Source organism: Lepidothrix coronata, unplaced genomic scaffold (assembly GCF_001604755.1).
Source record: "Lepidothrix coronata isolate B3197 unplaced genomic scaffold, Lepidothrix_coronata-1.0 Scaffold16, whole genome shotgun sequence".
NCBI classification, from domain to species: domain Eukaryota; kingdom Metazoa; phylum Chordata; class Aves; order Passeriformes; family Pipridae; genus Lepidothrix; species Lepidothrix coronata.
In genome coordinates, this window is record NW_016690196.1 from 8,099,852 (window position 1) to 8,120,541 (window position 20,690).

The following is a 20,690-nucleotide window of genomic DNA, read 5'->3' on the forward strand; positions in this document are numbered from 1 at the left end:
AATTTATATAGTAGCAAGACTTTAATTTTTACAAATGAAAAATCCTAACAATGCTACTTCATTTGCAGAGATGTTAACAAAATAAATCAAGGAGATGATAAAGAATCACAGGAGGAGGGAAAAAAACACAACTAAGTACAAAAAAAGAATACTGACTATACATTTTCTTTTTCCTAATATAGATTAGACAAGGTATGTCTGCTTGCTAGGTGGCACAGAAACAAATGACAACAGAATTTACAAGGTGAATATCCTTTTACTTATCATATTCCTGACTCAAACAGTTTATTATATTTATCTCTACAAATATCCATAAAAATGAAATTAAATATGGAATATATGAAAACTCGAGCACAGAATTATGTAAAATAGGGCTGTAAAAGATTTACGTATTTCATATAGGACATGCACAGTTAAAACTCCAACCCGTTCTTTCTAATCAAAACATTTCACACAGGCTGTAGTTGCCCTCCTATCGAAAGGGACAAAGTGAGAAAAACCTTTCTAAAAGTAAAGGAGAGCCAAAATGGCTTTTGGTTTTCATTCCATTTCTTTCAAGAGATGGATAATACCCTTCTCCTCAGCAATAATGATATCTTCTGAGGTAGTCACCTATCTTTGATCCTTAGTTCTCTACCAGAAGAATGTATAGTAAACTGTTTTCCTCCAACCAAAGACTGTTGCAAGAGTACACATCAGTAAGAACTGAACCAGAAAAACACATAAAACAGCCCAGCACTGAACAAAGTTGGGTCTAGGTGCTCAAGAGGAACAAGAAACCCATAGACAACAAGAATTCCAGAGAATTCCCTAGCAAATCTTGCCTTTACTTGCCTACCTGGAGGCACATGTATGTAGCAGAGCAAAGGTAATGTGAAATCACGAGGCCAAGTAACACCGTTCTTTTTCTAAAGGACCTTTTTTCAATTCAGTTCTAAGAGAGTAATAAAAAGGCATAGAAAGTAAAGTATTTTTAGTCAGTTATTGTGGCTCAGCCCTGAGACACACACCTAGATGTCTCTTAGTCAGTCAGTCAGTATTTCCTGGTAGAGTTGAGAACTATTGTTTCTTTTGAAGAAGACCAGAGCAATCAAACCTTACATTTATTGATGACCAGCTTCTGCTATTATGCCGAGGATAATGGTTAACATCTGCATGTCCTCTCAAAAGAGAAATTAGGAAAATGCCCAAGGAAGGTTATTTTGATAATGAACTTGCTAAAGGAAAGAGAATGCTTGGCACAGAATGCATACCATATTTGAAAAATTTCTAAGTTTGTGACTGAGATTTTCTTCTCCCGAAACAACCTAGGCTGAAGCTTAATTTCCCCATGACACATATTACCAAAAGTCACTGAGAAAATAATTTAGAAAAATCAGAGATATTCATGTACATAGGTTTTATAACATGACTGAGGGTGCTAAGGTAAACTAGAGGGGAGGAAAAAAAGCCCAAACACTTTTGCTAAAACTTATAAAAAAAACCAGCTAGAATTAAGAAGGGAAAAAAAATCAACCAAGAAACATATCAAAACTCCTTTCTAGAGTATTAAATACATATATGAACACTGCTGCTTTCAGTATGGTTTTTTTTCCTTCCTTGACTGCATTTATGAAGACTAGCATTACAGCAGTGCTGGACCTTACTGTTATACGAGAGATGGACTGCAGAAGAAATAAACTCCTGTTTCGACATTCTATTTCTTTATTATAACTTACAAAAAGAGCTTTGCAAGACATCAGTCCGCAGCAGAAAGAATAATCCCCAAACTAAAACAAAAATTCAATACAATCAACCCGAAGACATAGTAATGAAATAACACCAAAACCAACTTACTGGAGGAGAAAACTGAATAAAGAGATGGTCTCTACACTATCATCTGAAGATCAACACCAAGAATTTCACTTCACACTGAAGATATCTTTATAAAAAAATACTTAGCCCCAAGATTTCACACTGCTCTGCTTAAAAAGTTGAAGTGCACTCAGCTTCATGGGAAAAAGCCATGATGGAAACTGTTTAATTAACTGAAATTCAATGGAAACCTAATCATGGGGTTAGGTAGAAAGACTGAATTGAAAATTACTGAATTGCTTACTTGTCACATTTAACTGCTACAGTGGAAATATTCACTATGTATCTGTATTTCAGAATTTTATACTCTTTTAAGGTAAGATGATCACTTTAACTTATTTAAATTTGAGGGTGTTTTGTTATACTGGTGAGTTACATCAGAAAAGACTACATTAATCTGAAATAAAAGTAAATAACCACAAGATACTTCCACTGAAAGTATTAAACTAACATAAGAAACCCCCCTAAAAATACATTTTAGAAATCCTAAACCCTCTATTTTTGTGTAGAAACAAATATTAAAACAAAAGTCTTTCATTTGTTGTAGTTAATAACATTAGCAAGCCAGCTGCTGCATTCTGCATTAATTATAGCTTACTCAGGGTCTCAATAAGGCTGCCATGCAGAATTTATGCTAATCAAAACTGGAGCATGGATAATCACAGCTAATTTCACACGACAGCAAAATCAGCATCGTATGAAGATGTCTCATAACTCACAGAGATCCAAAATGGTTCTATTTTTTCCCTTTTCTCTTGTATGTTGTAAGGTAAAGGAAGTTACAGAGCATTAAATATTTATTATTTAATGTTATTACAGTAGATGAAGCCTCAAAAGGCAATTTTTCGTACATTTCCATTCTTACTTTTAGGACTACAAGGTTCTGCCCTGAGGACAGCAGGCCTAACTTAGACTAATAAGAGCAAGGGTGTGCTGAGGCCTATTGCCAGAACCCTGCTGTATCAGAAAGAATAGTTTTCCCAATAGAAACTCCCTGAAGGAGGAAGAATATGAAAGTATCAAACAAAGACCCATTTTCTGTGAAAAACAGCAGTAAACAAAGAATGAGGTTTTCTTTTTCAGTGCTCACCAGAAAAAAAAAACCCAAACAGATTACACACACACACAAAAGCTTTCTAAGTCAATGTATAATGTGAGTTAAGAGATTAATTTAAAACTAATTTTGATAGTGATCTTTTACAAATGAACATAGTACAAAAATAAAGGTATTGCAATGCTGATCCAGGCAAGTTTGAATCATGAAAACAGAATCTAAAACCACAAGCTGTATCAAGCACAAGTTCTTATGTTGATGACTGGAAGAAAACTCACAGTAGAAGTCATAAACAGTTAGGATAGAAATGTGTTAAACTAACAGTGCTCTCTCGTTAGTGACTGTGAATCAGTCCCAAATTCTTGGTTTAGCATTTCCCTCTTTATATCTTTTTTCTGCAAATAATGTAAACACACACTGTACTGCAGCTTGGAGACAGCTTTTACATTATCAATTTTATTTCTCTTCTGTTGCTTTCCACCCTTCAGAAATTCTTCTCTAATGTAGACTGCTTACCATTCAGACCATGCATAAATCACAGAAGCTTTCTATCCACATTATTTCAGATTCCACCCAATTTTTCTGATAGCACAACTGCAAAATGATTAAATGAGCACTGTGCTATTTCACTTTTACCCATTCATTAAATAACAGATTTCCATATTTTTTAAAAAAATCCGCTTCTGAATCAGTCATATGTTCGGATGAACCAGGATGCAAATTACACAGCTGAAATGCATCAGAAAAGCACTCCCAGCCAACCGAGAGTATGTTTTTAAAGTCTGGAGCTCTCAATAGCTTGCAGGATGCATGGTCTCAAATCACAGATTTGGAAGGACTTGTTTTGACCTTGCTTTATGTGCCATGATTAATTTCTGGGAGAGCTTGCCTTTTAACCCGTGATCCACTGTATATTATGTATTGAAACTAAGTTAACTTAAAGAACAATTAATTTTGTGTGTCAGCTGTGAAGTCTGTGACAAGCAAAATGGAAATCCAAGTTTATGAAAATAGGCTGCTAACAAGGCAGCTACTAAAACACTTGTGGTAATCAGAGAGGGTCTCTAATTAAAGAATTTTGTTTAGCTTGATTTTGTAATAGTTTTCATTGGTAACATACTAGATATCAATTTTTCCTTCATATATTAATTCTGAAAATTATATTTAAGTTTAATAATGACGTCTATGTTTTTTAAAAAAAGTAACTCCACATCTCTACAAATGTCATGACTTGATCTAAAAAATGCATGATAGTTGGAGCAGAATTACTATTATATTTAAGAAGAGCTAACTTGAAGCTAAGTTAGTTTCAAGTGTGCATCTGTATGGGAAGACCATGGAGTTTCTAAGTAGTCGATTTTATGAATAACGCTATGGAAGACAGGAGAAACAAGGAAGGTTTTTCCAGGCATTGTTGTCAATGGAATGATAGAAGATAAAAGTACACAAAATACATTTGAGCTGGCCTTGAGAAGAGCTCTAATACATTACTGACAGGTAGTGCACATACACATATACAGAGGATAATGCTGTATTCTTTATCCAGAAATAACTGCTTAACCTCTAATTTAAAAAAAGTGTGTTAACTTCAGGGTGAACTAATAATAATTAAGTTTACTAAATAGTGGAACCAGCTACATAAGCCCTGGTATAGGCTGCATAGATCTGGTGCAGTCTTAGAGCACAGAAGGAAGAGCAGTAAGTCCCTGAGTGTCTTCCATTTCTACAGTCTGGAAGATTTTTACGCTTTTTAAAAATATCTATATAGTGCTCCAACAACTATAACAACTATTACAGGAGATTCTTCTGAATTAAATGGCTGCCATGTGACAAACAGATGTAAGATGAGTTTCTACACAGTTGAAAATCATTAATTTCAATGATGATCTCTGTATCAGTAAAACTAGGGGTGATTTTGAATGGATGATAAAAAGACCAAGACTAGCTCATACAGGAAAAAAGTGCCTACAGTAGTTCTAAACATGCAATTTTTTTGCAGAGAAGAAACATGTCAAGTAGCTTGCTGAGGAGATGATTTCCTTCTTCAATAGCACTTTATAAAAACAAGCCGAAAGCGTGTACATAAAGAAATGCTACTCACTGCCAGCTAATATTTGTGGCCCTAACAGTAGTCCTATTCTAATCACTGGAGTATTCGAGAAAGTAGCAAGAGAAAATTAACCTTCAGTTTATCAAAATTTAAAAAATCAAAATATCTCTAAGGTAGAAAGAACTTGAAATAAAATGAAAGGACATAGAACAAGCATAACAACTATTCGAAGAAGCCAAAACTACTCATATGGATGAACACCAAGATATTCCTACAGTATAGATGGGAGAAGTAGTTTTGAAAAGATTCAGTAAAGTATCACTTACAGGTTATTAATTAGGTGTAGAGACTCAAAAGAAAAAGATTTTCAAAACGAATTTATAGTGCCATAAGATGCAAACAGGTACTTAGTAGCACTTTCAGAAGAACTCAGCTGATCAAACGTTCAATGAATTTCAACGAGATTCAAAAAACTTCTATAATCACTTTTGACCATATGCATTTGAAAATTGCCTCCAAGATTTTTTCAAGTATCTAAATAATCAACTAAAGCTATGTTATGTTTTCCCATACATCTCACTAATATTAGTTATACTATATTTCATTATGATTCTTGGAACTGTATGACATTAGATGACTGGTATAATTTTGAACATTAGAAAACAGGACATCGTTTATCTTCCTTCCACCCTCATACTAAAACAAACTCACTAACCTTTGAAAAGAATTCTACAGTTTATTATCTCTCAATAATTTCAATGTAAAAGGTGATCAGTTTAAATAATATAAGATTTTTTTTCCTACTTTCAGTGGCCTTGGAACAAAATGCAGGATCACAGAAAAGTATTTACACTTACTTTAAGCATCTAGCTCAGGCATCTGCATCAGGAATCTGAACTTTCTGTGTTGTCACTGAAAATTTTTTAACGTGTAAGAAAAAAAATGTCCTCTAGAGAAATACACTGATTTAACAGCATTCTAAATCAAGCATCTGAGCTAGCAGTTAATGTCAGACTACTTTATTGCTACGATAGCTTCTTTTCTCTTGAATATTGCCTACACAGCTCATGTCTGTCAGTCTGATAACTTCTACACAAATCAACAGTCTGCAGAGTTGTGCTGACAAAAGGTAAGGTGATATGCCTTTATTTCTTCCACCTTGCAACTGATATTCAACACTAACATCAGCAAATAAGAACATTCACTCTGCTTTGTAAAGGAAGCCATTTGTTCAACAGCTTGAGTAACTCTTAAAGCTTTATATTGTACAACAGTGCAATATTGTTAATACCATGATAGCATACAGATGTCACAATGTTGAAACAGAAAAATGAAAGACAGAAAGAAGTAATGAGATATCCAGGATTTAAGTATGATGAACAATATATGACTGTTGAAGTAAAAAATAGAAGTGTCTGTAATAACATATGTATCTGAAAGAAATAAGGTAAAGTTATTAATAAATTAAAGTGCTAAGCCAGTACTTCCGGTCCTGTTCTTAGAGAATTCCAATTGGCAAAGGCTCTGGAAGCGTGGGTGCTCTGGAACACAGGACCTTGATTTGAAATCCTGACTTTCTGGGCACAGATTGTAAATTGCTAGTGAGCTCATTTATATGATTAAAAAAAATAAAAATCTCAAATGAATAAAAAAAAGGACTCTCCCTTTTACTTTTGGCATGCATTTTATAAAACAAAAAAACCCATCATTTGAAGGTAATTTAATTCTATTCTAAAGCATAACGCAGAAGCCTGTGAGAGTACAATTTCCTTGTATTTGGGATGTATGATGTTATTTTCTATTTTTTAAAAATAGTCCAAAGATCCCCTTTTTATTTTTTTCTCCTAAACAAGAAACCAATTCTCCAGCTCAAAGAAATATTTAGATCAGCCCTTTACAGCTAAGGAAGTAGATGGTAAGATCCAAAGCAAGCAATTCAGATTTTGGAAGCATTTTATGAACTACATTCTGAACCACTTATGTAGTCTAGCTAAATTTTTTATGCTTTGCTTTTTAAATAAACAAAATGAGAGCAGCAGAATTCATTTATGTTTAAAATTTATGAGAATAAAGTAATAAAATAAAAAATATGACATACTAATGCAAATGCTTACCATTTAACATAGAATTCTGAAATAAGAATTACAGACAGCTGTAGCTTTAGTCACATGACTAAGTTCTGTTGTATTATAATTTACCATTCACAAGAAAAGTCAAGAGCATTTGTTTTCCATTTTGTTTTAAACAGTGAATGACAATACAACATTGTAGTGATTCTTAGGAAAGCCTATTTGACACATTTTTTCCTTCCATTAAATGAATAATTAAAAAAAATAAAATCCCTGAAGACACATATTTGATTTAAGTGTGGAAAAAAACCAACGAAGTAACCTCAGCTTATTCATGTACCAATGTAAAACATTTAGGAAATTCAACTTCATTTAGTAGCCCACTGATTTTATCTAGAATGCCCTGAACATAAGCAAGTGGAATGAAGCTCATTATTGCAAGAAATGCTTGGCATTTCTTAACTTTGTAAGTCAAGAAACATACAAAATAAAATTTTAACATATTATTAATACTTATTTCCTGGGCAATCACCAACACTTAACTCCTGCAACATATGTGGAGAGCAAAAAACCTAAGCATTTTGTTAGACCAAAAAAATAATATTGGATCTACACATGTACCACTGGACTCAGTTTCATTTTGGCATCCATCTTCTACTGAAAAGTGCCCGAGAAAAAGACTTGTGCAGGACAACAAAATAAATATGTACTTAGTGCATGGAGTTTTTCACTGACATGTTTTATACCTTTGACCAACTGCGTTCAGAATCAAAGAATAAATTAAAAAACTGGCACAGAATACTTTGAGCAGATTAATTTTGCTCTGACCTCCCTTAAAATACCTATGACGAATCAGAATAAGAAGAATTAAAATACATCCATTTTTTATACGACTATACTTTGTAACACTTCTCCTTATTAGTTAATTATTTGCAATAAAATTAACTACAGTAAGACTTTCATTAAAGTCTAGGAATTTTGAAAAGATCTATATAAACTTGGATTATTTATAGACAGATATATATATATATACACATATATATACTGAGGTACAGTTTATTTAAGTTTAAACAGAAGATATCCCAACTAAGCAAAAATGTCAAAGCAGCATTTGAAATCCATAATTACCTTAATTAGAAAATCTTCTCTGCCATATTAAAAATGCATCAATAATAACAATAAAAAAATCCCCTACGGTACTAGTCCCCTAAGAACCCTTCTTGGGTGGCAACTTGAATTAAAGCACAACACAGTATGTTGCATTATCACCTATACTGTGTTTCTTTTCCTATTTTCCTGTCATAACAAACTTATCTATATGTCTCCTGATAAATAATATTATTCAGGTTTCATTATAGATGCAAAACTAGACGAAAATCACAAAATAGATATTTTTTAGCAATAGTCAATCATGATTTTATAAGCCTTCATCCAGGTCAATACTTCTGTTTGGACTACTCACTGGTACATCTATTCTTTAATGTGAACTCTCCAGATAATGAGTAGCTCCAAACTCAGATGGCCAGTCTCAAAAAACAGAACTGCCATAAAGATGTCATGTTATGTATTGATAGACTCTAACTGGAGACAGAGCACTTAGATGCTATCTGCTGATTGTCATAAATGCTCAGAACATTTATGGACCTCAGGTTCAGACATGTAAAATCAGTGTGGTCACAAATGTTATTGCCATATGAAAGCAAGCTCAAAAAGTATTCATGTTAAAAACCATAGAAAGATATTTTCGTTGAAGTAGTGACTTTTTATACTATCATTTGATTATACTTTCATTTGGGTGTTTAGTCCACATCAGTTTATGTGAGCACTCTGTTTACAAGACATACAAATGCAAAACTCATAAACCCTGACATCTGATATCTTCCTCCACTTGAATTGTTTTTAAAAAGATTGACTTAGCTTGTGACATTCCATTCAACTACAGCATAGAGTACTAACAAGCCAGTCTGACTCATGTATATGATAGTTATTCTCTAGCTATCTCTGGCTCTCTGCTTGAAAAACCTCTGTATATCCAATTTTTTTGTTTCACTTTAAATCATACAAAAAATAATGATCCTTGAACAATGCCATTACATGGCATTAATGACTGATGAGGGTAATTGTTTGAGGTCATTCTTGTTTACTAGTGAGCTTCAGAAGAAGCCTTATATCCCAGTCATCAGTACTTAAGTGTTGTTCTATATTTTAATTGCACAATGCTTGTTCCAAAAACAAAGTTATTTTTAAAACAATGAACACCTGTGGTACATGAGCCTGAGTAAACATAAATAAATGATAAATTCAAAGTTGAAAATTCTCTGTTGACCTAATACAGCTGAAGTCCTTGAAAGTTATTTCTCATTCTGTGTCTTATTACAGGTAGAAAGTCATTAAAGTCTCCTCCCTGCTTCTTTCTGAAGTAATCAGATGCAAAATTCCTTGCTATGATCTCAGAAGAAACCTTTTCTGACAGTGCAATGCACTATCCATTGTGCTACACAGATAACAAGCAAAAACATACAACTAATACACTGAATAGTCACATTTCTGAAACAAGGCCTCCCAGTTGTATGCTATTGTTCAACTGTATGCAGATGGTTCCTTCCTAGGTTTTCTTTGCATATTCATAGTAAAAACTTTAATCAACCATTAACCCATTCCCATTCATAAGAATGCCATTTTTGTGGCAAAAAGTCAGGTAGAAAATCTTAAGAAGTAGGATTCGTGAGTGTGATCTTAAAAAACCCAATGACAGGCATTTATAATAATGTTAGCAAAGCACATCTTTAAATGAATATATAGATTATTTAAGCATGTCTGAATAAAGTCACTGAGTAAGTCATCTTCTGAAGGACTAGTTCTGTCAGGGTAAAAAGAAACTAACTAATAAGGGCATTTAATTCTTCATGTAATAAAAAAGAGAGATACTTCTCTGTTCTTGCTGTTTCTTTAATTTTCTTTCTATGTCTAGTCTTGGTCATATCCAGTGCTAGTCTGTAATGTTATTTATGCATTTGACTCCCATATGTTTGGGCAGAATGATAAATACATATTAAATTAGTAGGAAATGAGGGGACATTTCTGGTTAGAAGAATATGCTGGTAACTGCCTATGTTGAAAATTACTCAGAATAACAGTATAAATATATATATATATATATATATATATAAATAATGCTACCTCGCTCCTCATCCTTGATATGGATGTCATTTCATTTTTGAATTAAAACAAAGCAAGAATTAATAATGACAACAATCTACATGAGAAACTCAAGGTTCAAGGTAGCACCTTGTCCTCATGTCTCCAGAATCTTCTGTATTTCAGGAAAATGTCAGCACTGACAGTTGTCTTTTGAACCAGTCCCAAGAGAAATTAAAGTAAGACTAAAAATTCTCAGTTTCATTTTAGTTACCATTAATGTATTACCAAACAAAATTAGGCAGTTACTCCTTTCTTTATAGAGATGAGGTACAGAGATTAAGTAGGTCCATCCTACAGAATAAATTTTTCAAAACTGGAAACTGAATTAAGTTATTTTGAACATTTAGACCAAAGTAAATATTTCCACATTATATATAGAAAGATCTTACACTCTGTACTGATCTGTCACAAAAAGCTGCAGGATGTTACAATACTTACATGAATTAATACTGCATTTTCAATAGCATGCTCAGTAAAAACAAAAATGAATATTTGGCTTTTAAGACATCGATTAATTGTGGATCACAAATGTGAGGTTTCTTTTGGTTTACGTCAAACTAACGTTGCAGCAGGATACTTTTTAGTAGAAGAATATTCCTTGAACTCTAGTCAGATTGCATATCCAGTTTTGAGAGAGACTGTTTTTCATTCTGCACTATTATACAACACTTCTTTTTGCCTGGCACTTGACAGGCATTCCCATCCTTTGCGTTTACTTTACTTCACTTCCTCAAAGCTGAGGCTGCAAAAACACAGCCAGCAGCCTCACAGAGCTTTCCATGGAAAACTGCCATTCTAAACTGGCACCTAACTTCACTTTATTATTCACTCAGGGAAGTTTAAAACTCTGAGATAATTTTAAATATTTATGCCAGTAAACGAAAAGTAAACTGATGAAAAGTATAATAATAAAAGAAAAATCAAAAACAATGTAAGCCATTACTGAAGCAGCTCTTCTTGTGAAAGCTCTGACGTTCTTTGCTTGCCAGTCACCAGCTCCAACTCATCCTTCAAATCCTGGATTTCCTTTTTCAGCTGGACAATCATCTGTAAAAAGCAAGGCATAAACCAAGCATCATCTACAAATAATAGCTAGTTTATGATTTTTGCATTAGAAGGCTGAGTTTAGGTAAATATTATACTTCGGTTTTATCTTTTTTTAAACAAGGTATCTTTTTTTAAAAACTGTTAAAATGCCTTAAATACATCAAAAACCTTTTTTTTCTTTTTCCATTTATAAAACAAAGAAAAGTCTTCTAAACTCAGTAAATTCTTGTGTTAGAAGACACGGCTGTACAGAAAGAATTCAAAAGATTTCTTGCAAAAGAGAAATAAAATTTGACATAGGAATAAAAAGAGCTTTTCTGTCTTATTAGTTTTGCCTGTTAATAATGAAAGGACACTTAAGAACTGACATCTTTGTAAGAGAAAGGGAAACTACACATCAAAAGTGATTTTTTTTTTTTACTTTCCCTTTAGAAACAGAAGTTCCAAAACACTTTTGTAAGAATTATAGCACACTTGTAGGATGCATCAGTTGCTAACAACAAATATCATAAGGCAACAAAATTAAATTGCATTATGAATAGTAATGATTGTGAGAAAATTGCTTGGAGAACTGAACTCGATTTTTAAATTCTAATAGTTCATTATTGGAACACTACTTTGGGAAAAAAAATGTCTGCATGAAACCATATTTTACAAATGAAAATATTCTAAATATGCATTTGATGATTTCTTTTAACCCTAGACCTACTGTTAACATACTTTTTACAACAAAAGTATGAAAGGCTAGCTTATAATATTTTATTTAAGAACCTATTAAAGTGATGAACTGTTAATTAGAGAAGTTGCAAGAACACTTAGAGAATATTGCAGGAAAAATGTTTTAACCTAATTTCCTATTGCCCCACTCTGGTGCCACACGCTGATGTAGTCTGCACCACTTACTGAGTCAAGCAAACAAAACTTGAGGCTGGAGTATAAAATGGTAGACAGATAAATGATATCACCATCTCTACTCAATGTTCAAATTTGTTAGCATGATTAACTTCAATCTGACAACAACAGAAATACCAGTTTCAGGATATGGATAAAAGATTGATTTTCAAGTATTAATAAGACAAGCAAAAATCTACAGAAGCGGAACTATTCGATGTCTATTTTATATGAAGGCCAGAGGAGAGGAGGTTTAATTCAGGGTCAAGACTCTTATTTTCAGTTTAAATCTTTGGTCATGAGTGAGAGAGGTTCAAAGATGAGTAGCTTAAAAGTACAACGAGTACAAATTCATCTTCTCTAGTAAGATAAAAAGTCAGGAATTCTCCATTATGTTGAATAAATTTTATGCAACAGTCAGTCTTAACTCAGATTTATCAGGAAGTATTATGAACTCCCTTTATAAAGCATGCATTCAACTCACAGATGATAAAAACTGCCAATAAATTGTGTTGGATTTTTATAAAAAAAAAAAATCTCAAGTTGAGCAGTTTACTGAATAATCAGGTTGCACGCTGGGAATGTACTTAAGGTAGTTAAGATGGGCAACAAATTCCACAATGAGCACAGAGCCATATAAAGTCAAGGTACCTGTGTACCCCTGCCTTTTCCACAAGGGGGGATGGTTTTCTAACTCTCACGAGTCCACTTTGCTTTACTTGCTAAATGATCCTGCAGAGCAAGACATACCAAACTCGTGGAGTATTGCTCCACAGGATGTAGTAAATGCTCAGGAGCCTGCATGTGTTACACCTCAATCAAAGGCTCCTGTGGCCATGGAAGAAATCTTTTGCATGATTTGCTACTATAAAGCCTACACAGGAAAGAAAAAAGAGGACAGACAGACAGAAAGGAAGAAGTTGATCAATGCCTACTGGGTTTATTTTTTGGCCTTTCTTTCTTCCTAAATTGTGATACTGTTACTATTAGAAACTGCTTGGAAAGATAAATAAATAAATAAATGAAAAAGAAAAACAGCAGAAAACCTGACAAGAATCTTCTATTCCCATTGAATTTCAAGGACAAGAGACAACAACAACAAAAAAGCACAACCATTAACAATAACTGAAATATGATAATTACCATTAAGTAACAATTAATGAATTGTCACTTGAAATCATTAATCATCTAATCCCCAAGTTTTAGACAACAAATGCTTCTTACATTATATAACCTAATATTCTCCAGATTCTAGAAATCCTATTTCTATCTGCTTTACTTGTCTTCATTTTTTTTCCTAGAGGTAACTTCTCAGAATTCTTTCTTCCTAGCTAAAATGTTCTTTGACCAATTTCAAGGAAGAACTGTATCTGTATGTTTGTTAGCTTTATAAGACACAAATCATTTCAGTGCAGCAGTGTGCTTTCACCAAGTGACTAGCAATCTTAGCACATTTTTAAGTGGTTTAGAGCCATCCAATTACGTGTTATTATGATTTAGAAATTAACATTCTGAAAAAAACAACACAAAACCAATAATGAAAGTGACCATTACTCTTCAGATGCTTTAAGAGCTGGTAAAGCCTTTAGAGGTTTTATAATTGTGTCCAAAAGAAAAAGAGTAGAATGGTAGTTATTTTACAGAAAACAGTTGGAACTTGCATCTAAAAACAATTTATTGGGATGATTCAGTATAAAATTCTCGACATCAGTTTGATTGCTACTGATTATTAAAATGTAAAACAAGCAATCTCCTTCTCTCTGCCCCCAGACAACTCTCACCAATCTGGGGTCGATTTCTTCATTAAGAACTGCTTCATTCTTAATAAGAGCAACTCGCTGTGCAAATCTGCAGGTTGATATAGATTCCTGGAAGGAAAAGAAAAATAAAGAAAAGAATTTCAGTTAGCTTTGCACTAGATAAGTAGACCAGACTGCTAATGAAGTCATTAAACTATGTTTCTATTTTTTGAGCATTTTACAGAAATATTATATAATTTCATATTCCAAAATAACAATATTCAAAGGAAATTAGGTTAGCATATTAATGAGAGTGACACATAAAACTGTTAAATCATAGCACATATTTTATTGATCCAATTAATCTCCTGACCATTTGTGTTTCAGATAAGTCCCTGACTGGCACTATAGGATAAGAAAGCCATGCTATTTAGAAGGTAATAAGGTTTGAATTATGAGAAAAAGAGAAAATTACCTAAAACTATTTTTTTTTTTTGCTGAAAATGGGACTAGATTGTTTTATGTAAAAGACAGCAGGAAAAGAGATGAAGGGAAGAGTGGAGGTCCAGGAAAAATGAGAAACAAGCTGGGAGACTTGGAACTAGAAGGCATACGGGAGAACTGTGATACCAGATAAAAAAATGTCAGATGAGCTAAGATGGGATGCAGGAGAAAGGAAGGCCGAAAAAAAAAGATACAAGACTGAGTTTGTGGAGGAAACTCTTTGATAATCAGTGCGTACTCCCCTCTAGGGCACAGAATGAAATCAAAGATCTTTATATGTACTGTTCCTCCTTTGAAATCAGCTGATACTTGAATGTCAGACCCTGCTAGAGAACTGTACGATAAAATTTTCTGAGATGTGCTATACTGCATTTAAAATGGAATTTACATGTACTTTACTACTGTAACAGAACTGATTTTCAGAGTCAAAGTTATTCTGCAGTTTTCAGTTCTCTAACATGTGAAAATACCAAATTAAATGTTATGTTCATATAGTTCTTTTTCTGCAGGGCTTCTGTCTCTGTCAGTGCTTGAAGGGGTGGTATCTGAATTAGGGTTACATGAGGAAAAATACTAGTGCTTCTTGCCAAAACATAATATACACAGAGAATCAAAGGAAAGGAAGGTCTTAAACTAAGACAGTTGTAAACAGTATTAGCTGTGTTTGCCTCTGCTGTACAGTTCCTGTGCAGTGATGATCAGCTAATGTGATTTTAATTAAGTTCTGTACATATATTGAGTACAGTTATATGTACACTACACATATATTTCCATCAGATCTCTTTGCCCTGTTTAGTGTGAAGCATATATTAAATTAATGAGTAGCTAATCAATTCAGTTCTCGATCTTCAATACGTAAGCTTACAATTTATTTATTCTGTGCCATGAAAACAGTCATCAAGCCTGACATCTAATTTCCTAATCATTTTTCTACCATGCTTATCATCACAGCACCTCAGGGCTTCACAAGAATTAGCCAACTAACCCTCTAGTTATTGCTTTGCTGCAAGTGTGTGGAATGACTACACTCAACAGAAAGGAAAGTGAAGTCAAAAATACCAAAAAAATATATGCAGTTGCTATCAATATACAATCTTCTGTTCAAAACAGCTTCCATTCAGCTTCAGCTACAGATATAATAAGTAATATATCTATAATTTAGAATCAACATCTTCATTCAACCACTCCACAAAACTAGCACAAAAAATGTGATGTAGTGATTTGAAAAATTCTGTATAAACTCATTGGTAGGAGTAGGGATATAATCTAGTTCTCTAGGATAGTATTCCATTTGTCCTCTTCATATGAGGGCCCTTTCTTACTTTGAGTTCTCTGCTTCATTGCTTTTATTGCAAGAAACAACACCTGATCCTTAAGAAAGTAGCTTTTATTATGCAACTTCAATTCCCACTGGGTGGTAGTTCTGTCTTGTGCTTCATTCATGAATGAAATGTATATCCCATGGGAAAAAATACACAAACATGCAAAACAAAGATAATGACTCGTGCACTATCCTCATTCTGACATTTTCTAATGACTTATCATTAACTGATAGTAATTGACTTACCATCTGTTTATATTATTCAGACATATTGACTTATCATCTGTCTATATTATTTGGACATATCAGATTGTGGGGAGCAAGGAAGAGATTTTGTTGGGTTTTTTTATTTATTTTTGGGAGAACTGAAGAATAAGATCTGTTGTGTGGATTGTATATGTTAAAGCAAGAATATGAAAACTGTCAGTAGTGTACTCTGCATAATTGCTTGGGCTAAATATTCCCAAAATAGAAATCTAGAACACAACGTGAGATACATATACCTGATGAATTGCTATACAAAATTGATATACAAAAGGCTGCTAATCCCACAGAGCCTAAAATAAAATTAACAAACTTACTCAGTTGCATTTGTAACAAGACAATATGCTTGCATAATTACATGTTTGCAAGTCTGAACAATCTGTTTTCATTTAACAGCAAAGTCCATTTTCTAAAGAAAAAGAAGTCTACAACTAGATGAAGTATGGTTTTAGTATAATGCTTTCCACTGTATTTCGGAAAACAGTCTTAGGCTAAATAGTTTTTTTTCTTGTTTATTCACATTAGAATGCTTTGATGTTAATAAAATCAGGAAATAAATATATTACAAATGGCTTTGAGCAGGGGTTCTATCTATTCACATCACTACATATTTTAGAATAAAATAGACTAGACTGTTTCAGTTGAAAGGGATCTACAATGATCATCTAGTCCAGCTGCCTGACCAAGTTAAAGCATGTTGTTAATGGCATTGTCCAATTATCTTTTAAATACTGACAGGCTTGGGGTATCAACCACCTCTCAGCCTGGTCCAATGTTTGACCATCCTCTTAATAAAGAAATGCTTCCTAATCCAGCCTGAATCTCCCCTGGCACAGCTTTAAACCATTCCCATTCATTCTATTGCTGGATATCAGGGCAAAGAGCTCAGCACCTCCCTCTTTGCTTTTCTTTCTCAGGGAGTTGTAGAGATCAAAAAAGCCTCCTTTGCTTCAAATTAGAGAAGCTCAAATTCCTCAGCCACTTCACACAGGACATTCCTTACAGCTTTTCACCTGCTTTGTTGCCCTTCTCTGGATGCATTCAAGGACCTTCACATCTTTCTTAAGTCATGGGGCTCAGAACTGCGCAGAGTCCTCAAGGTGTATGCAGACACCAACACTGCATAGAGCAGGATAATCACTTCTTTGTTGCCCTGAACCCTGAGGAACATTGCTGGAGACCAGTCTCCAGCCAGATGTAGCCCCATTCACTACAACCCTTTGATAAAAAATACAGCCCTTTTTGTAAACAAATAGAAGAAAACATCACTACACATAATTCCAGGGAAGGAAATTAGTAAAGGGACATAAAAGTATTTAAAAAATTTCCATAAGTCCCAAACTACCCCACCCAATTCCCTCTCTCCCCTAGTGAACTCTCCAGCTGTCTACCACACTCAATGAAGTCTTGACTCCAAAGAAGTCTAACAGAAGTTCTGTCAAGGCTTTCAGTGGAAATGCATTTTCGTAACTCAAAAATTCATTCCTCAGGAAATCAGTAAATTTAAAAAAAAAGAACAGTTCAGTACAAAGTGCAAATCATTTCCCAACTGCTCCTTGACTTGAGATTACTTAGAGAAAAGCACATTTCCTAATGGATATGTATATATCCTAGCGCAATTTCTACAGATAAAATTATCTCCTGGAAACAAAGTTAATTGTTTTTTTTTAATAAGGATAAGAATTAAAGCATACATATTTGAATTGTAAACTACAATAAAATTCCAAAGAGCAGGATCTTTAGAGAAGTGGAAATATTTTTGTTCAGAATAGATAAAAATAACATACATCTATGTTTCTTTTGTCTATAGAGAGTGTTGCTATCATGGCAGTCATGCAGTTTCCTCCCAGGCTGTCTCTTAGCACTGAGGTCATCATAGAGTTTCGATAAGGAATGTGGGACCGGTTTTTCTCTGCAAGGGCAATTATTACCTAAAACAATAGCAAAAACAGAAAGGACTTGGAAATTTATATACCTATTAATGACTGATACATAAAAGTACAAAACCAATCTACTCAGGAACTTCTGATACAATAAAACTATGCTTATGCACCTTAGCTGCAAACCTGCTGGTTTTATTGAATGAATTTCAACTTAAATTTCAGCGTGTTTATATGTCTTTGTAGGAGCTGGACCTGAAAGACCAAATAAATTACATTTTATCATACCCTAGCCTTACAGTCTCTCAGCAACATGGAAAATGAACATGATAAACTCAAACCCACAGATTTTCCTAAAACACAGGAACATACTGAAAATCTTCCTCATACTTTTTTGTCTTAACAATAAAATATGCATAGTATTCAAGTAAAAATTTGCTCAATATTTGCTAAAGCATGCTTTAAAAATTACACATTCTTAAAGCATGTGCTTCTTAGATGGGTTGATACATTTATTTCTGAGAAAATGTCTTGGAAAGCAAAGCACAAATAAAAGGGTGCATGATTACAATGTACTGCTGGAAAGAAATGATTCAGTTCAGACTATATATGTCTTGGCCAAAAAGGAAATTGTACACCTCCTATTCTCAGTTTCCCTTCTCAGCTGTTTACATTATGAGACCTAATTATTATTAAATAAAAGGCCAGATTACCCCATGATCTCCTGTGATGTAAAAGATTTGAACTGTTATCAGGCCAAGGACTGTACCGAAAAACTGTAGCTATATGAGTTGTGCAAGCTCTCCTAAATCATTAGGAGTTGGTTTTCCTTTAATAATAAATATTACATTCCAGTATATATTTAATTTATGCTGCATTTACAAAAAGTGTTATTTTAGAAAATTTAGTAGCAACTTTTTTGTGGCACTAGTTTCTCTTAACAGTCTTCAGAAAGTTAAAATTTAAAACTATAAATCTTACACTGGCAGCCCTGACAGACATGAATGCATAATATGAAAATTACTATCTTGTAAAGGAATCTGGAAAGCCATTCCTGGATCAAGGTTTTCAAATCTCATATTTACAACTTGTTATATAGAAACATGTTAAAACTTTGTTGGTTTATAATATTGCACAGAAACCTCACAGTAGTCTAGCACATACATTAATAAGCACATTGTCAGCCTCTACCACACAGAGACTATAATCTGAATAGACAAGAGCCAGAGGGAAGATATGTTATTTCCATTAAAAATAGGAACTTTGTTACAGAGAAGTTCATTTTTTCTGAAGCTCATGTAGGAAGTCCATAGTGCAGGTGGAATCTGAACCCTCCCACACTAACACTGGAAAGTTTTGTGACCAGCTCTTATGAAGCAAAAGCCACTGTACTGTCATAACACAGAAGATTTTGGTCTTAAGTCTCTTTAGTACAACCTCACCTAAATCACTAAATCAATCTTTACAATCCAATCAAGGAATCTAGAATAGAAAGAGGAGAATCTGAAGGAGAGGGAAATAATGTTCTTTCATAAAGTGAGAGAAACCACCTGTACAGACTCTGAACCTGGGTCCTCTAACAGCCACAAAATATGATAATCAGAAAATTGTCTCATTTAAGAAGGCATTATTGTCCTTTTAATACAAAAAAAGGTGGGGTTTTTTTGTTGGTTTTGTTTTGTATTGTTTTGTTTTTAATACCAGTATATCTGAGGTTAATAATATTACTAAACCAGGGCTGTAATATGCAATATGCTGAGTGAAATCAACATAATTTAAGGCAGAAAGTCTCATTTTGAGTGGGTCAAACAAACCACTTTAAGGTCTAGTTAATTTTTTAAATGTGGAAGCTGCCAGAACTATAGTTACTTGCATCCTGTATGACACATTATGGAGTAGAGTAGGTACAATCACTCACAAATGATTTCACTGAAATGTATGGAAATACTGTTAAGCATAAAGGAAGGCCTGAGACTCACAAGTGGTTCTGACATGATATGAAGTGTGTCCAAGGGTCCCTGTTCCTGTCCACATCCTTTATGCAAGGACTAGATTTGCACTAGTACCTCATGCCAACAGGCAGCCAAAACATGTTCTCAGAGCATCCTCAAGAGATGAGGATTTTGGGGTGCTTGCAGGTACAGAGCTATCAGGTACATCGTTTCGTGTATCAGATGCTCTGAAGCCATATGCCAACCTCTGAGGTCTTTTTTTATGTCTCCCATCCTATCTCCCATTTCTAGTAGAGTTTAGCAGCTTAAGTTCTGGTCCTTAGAGCAAAAAAAAAAAAAAAATCAAACTCTGTTGCTGATGTCTTGCAGTAAATTACAAGCATTTTTACTTTCTGGACAACATATGCTTATTTGCAATATATATTACAGGTCTTGCTGGAAATAATTCACCCCAAAATCATGATTTTCTAATCAGAAACAAATACATGTATTTCAATTTAAATTATTTAAAAGTTCCTGTTTTTTCTGTTACTCTAGTGTCCGTATATGTTTATTAGGAAAGATCAAACAGAAAATTATCTTTTATATAAGATGTGAATAAATCTAGCGTTTGATGACTGGCAGTAATTTCAAATTTTATTAAAAAAACCTTTGGTAGGTATGGGTAGCAACCACTCACTAATGAATAAAATCATTCAACATTCCCTAAATGGAACACATGTTAAATGACAGTTAACAGGCATATTCATTAAAGCAGTGAGAACATCGTACTCTATTATTTTGGGGAAATAATTCCATTATAGTGTCAAATCATGTGGCAGTATCACTGTCAATTTGCAACTCTAAGTTTGGTCCAGGATACTT

General features: G+C 33.7%; 1 protein-coding gene across 9 annotated transcripts in view; it reads right to left on the bottom strand.

Annotated features, from left to right (window-relative positions):
- The window catches only part of KIF6 (kinesin family member 6), a 163,770-nt gene that overhangs the window by 106,787 nt on the left and 36,293 nt on the right, over window positions 1–20,690 (bottom strand). For 8 of the 9 annotated variants that reach the window (XR_001873445.1, XR_001873447.1, XR_001873446.1 and 5 more), the window contains exons 8-10: window positions 17,782–17,925; window positions 13,948–14,034; window positions 11,172–11,275 (exon numbers count right to left, since the gene is read on the bottom strand). Coding sequence is in view for 5 of the 9 variants with exons in the window: in XM_017806658.1 (XP_017662147.1) it covers window positions 11,172–11,275; window positions 13,948–14,034; window positions 17,782–17,925 (335 nt within the window). In the remaining 4 variants the exon portion in view is untranslated. The remainder of the gene's footprint in view (window positions 1–11,171; window positions 11,276–13,947; window positions 14,035–17,781; window positions 17,926–20,690) is intronic. The other variant, XM_017806659.1, reaches the window with a different exon arrangement.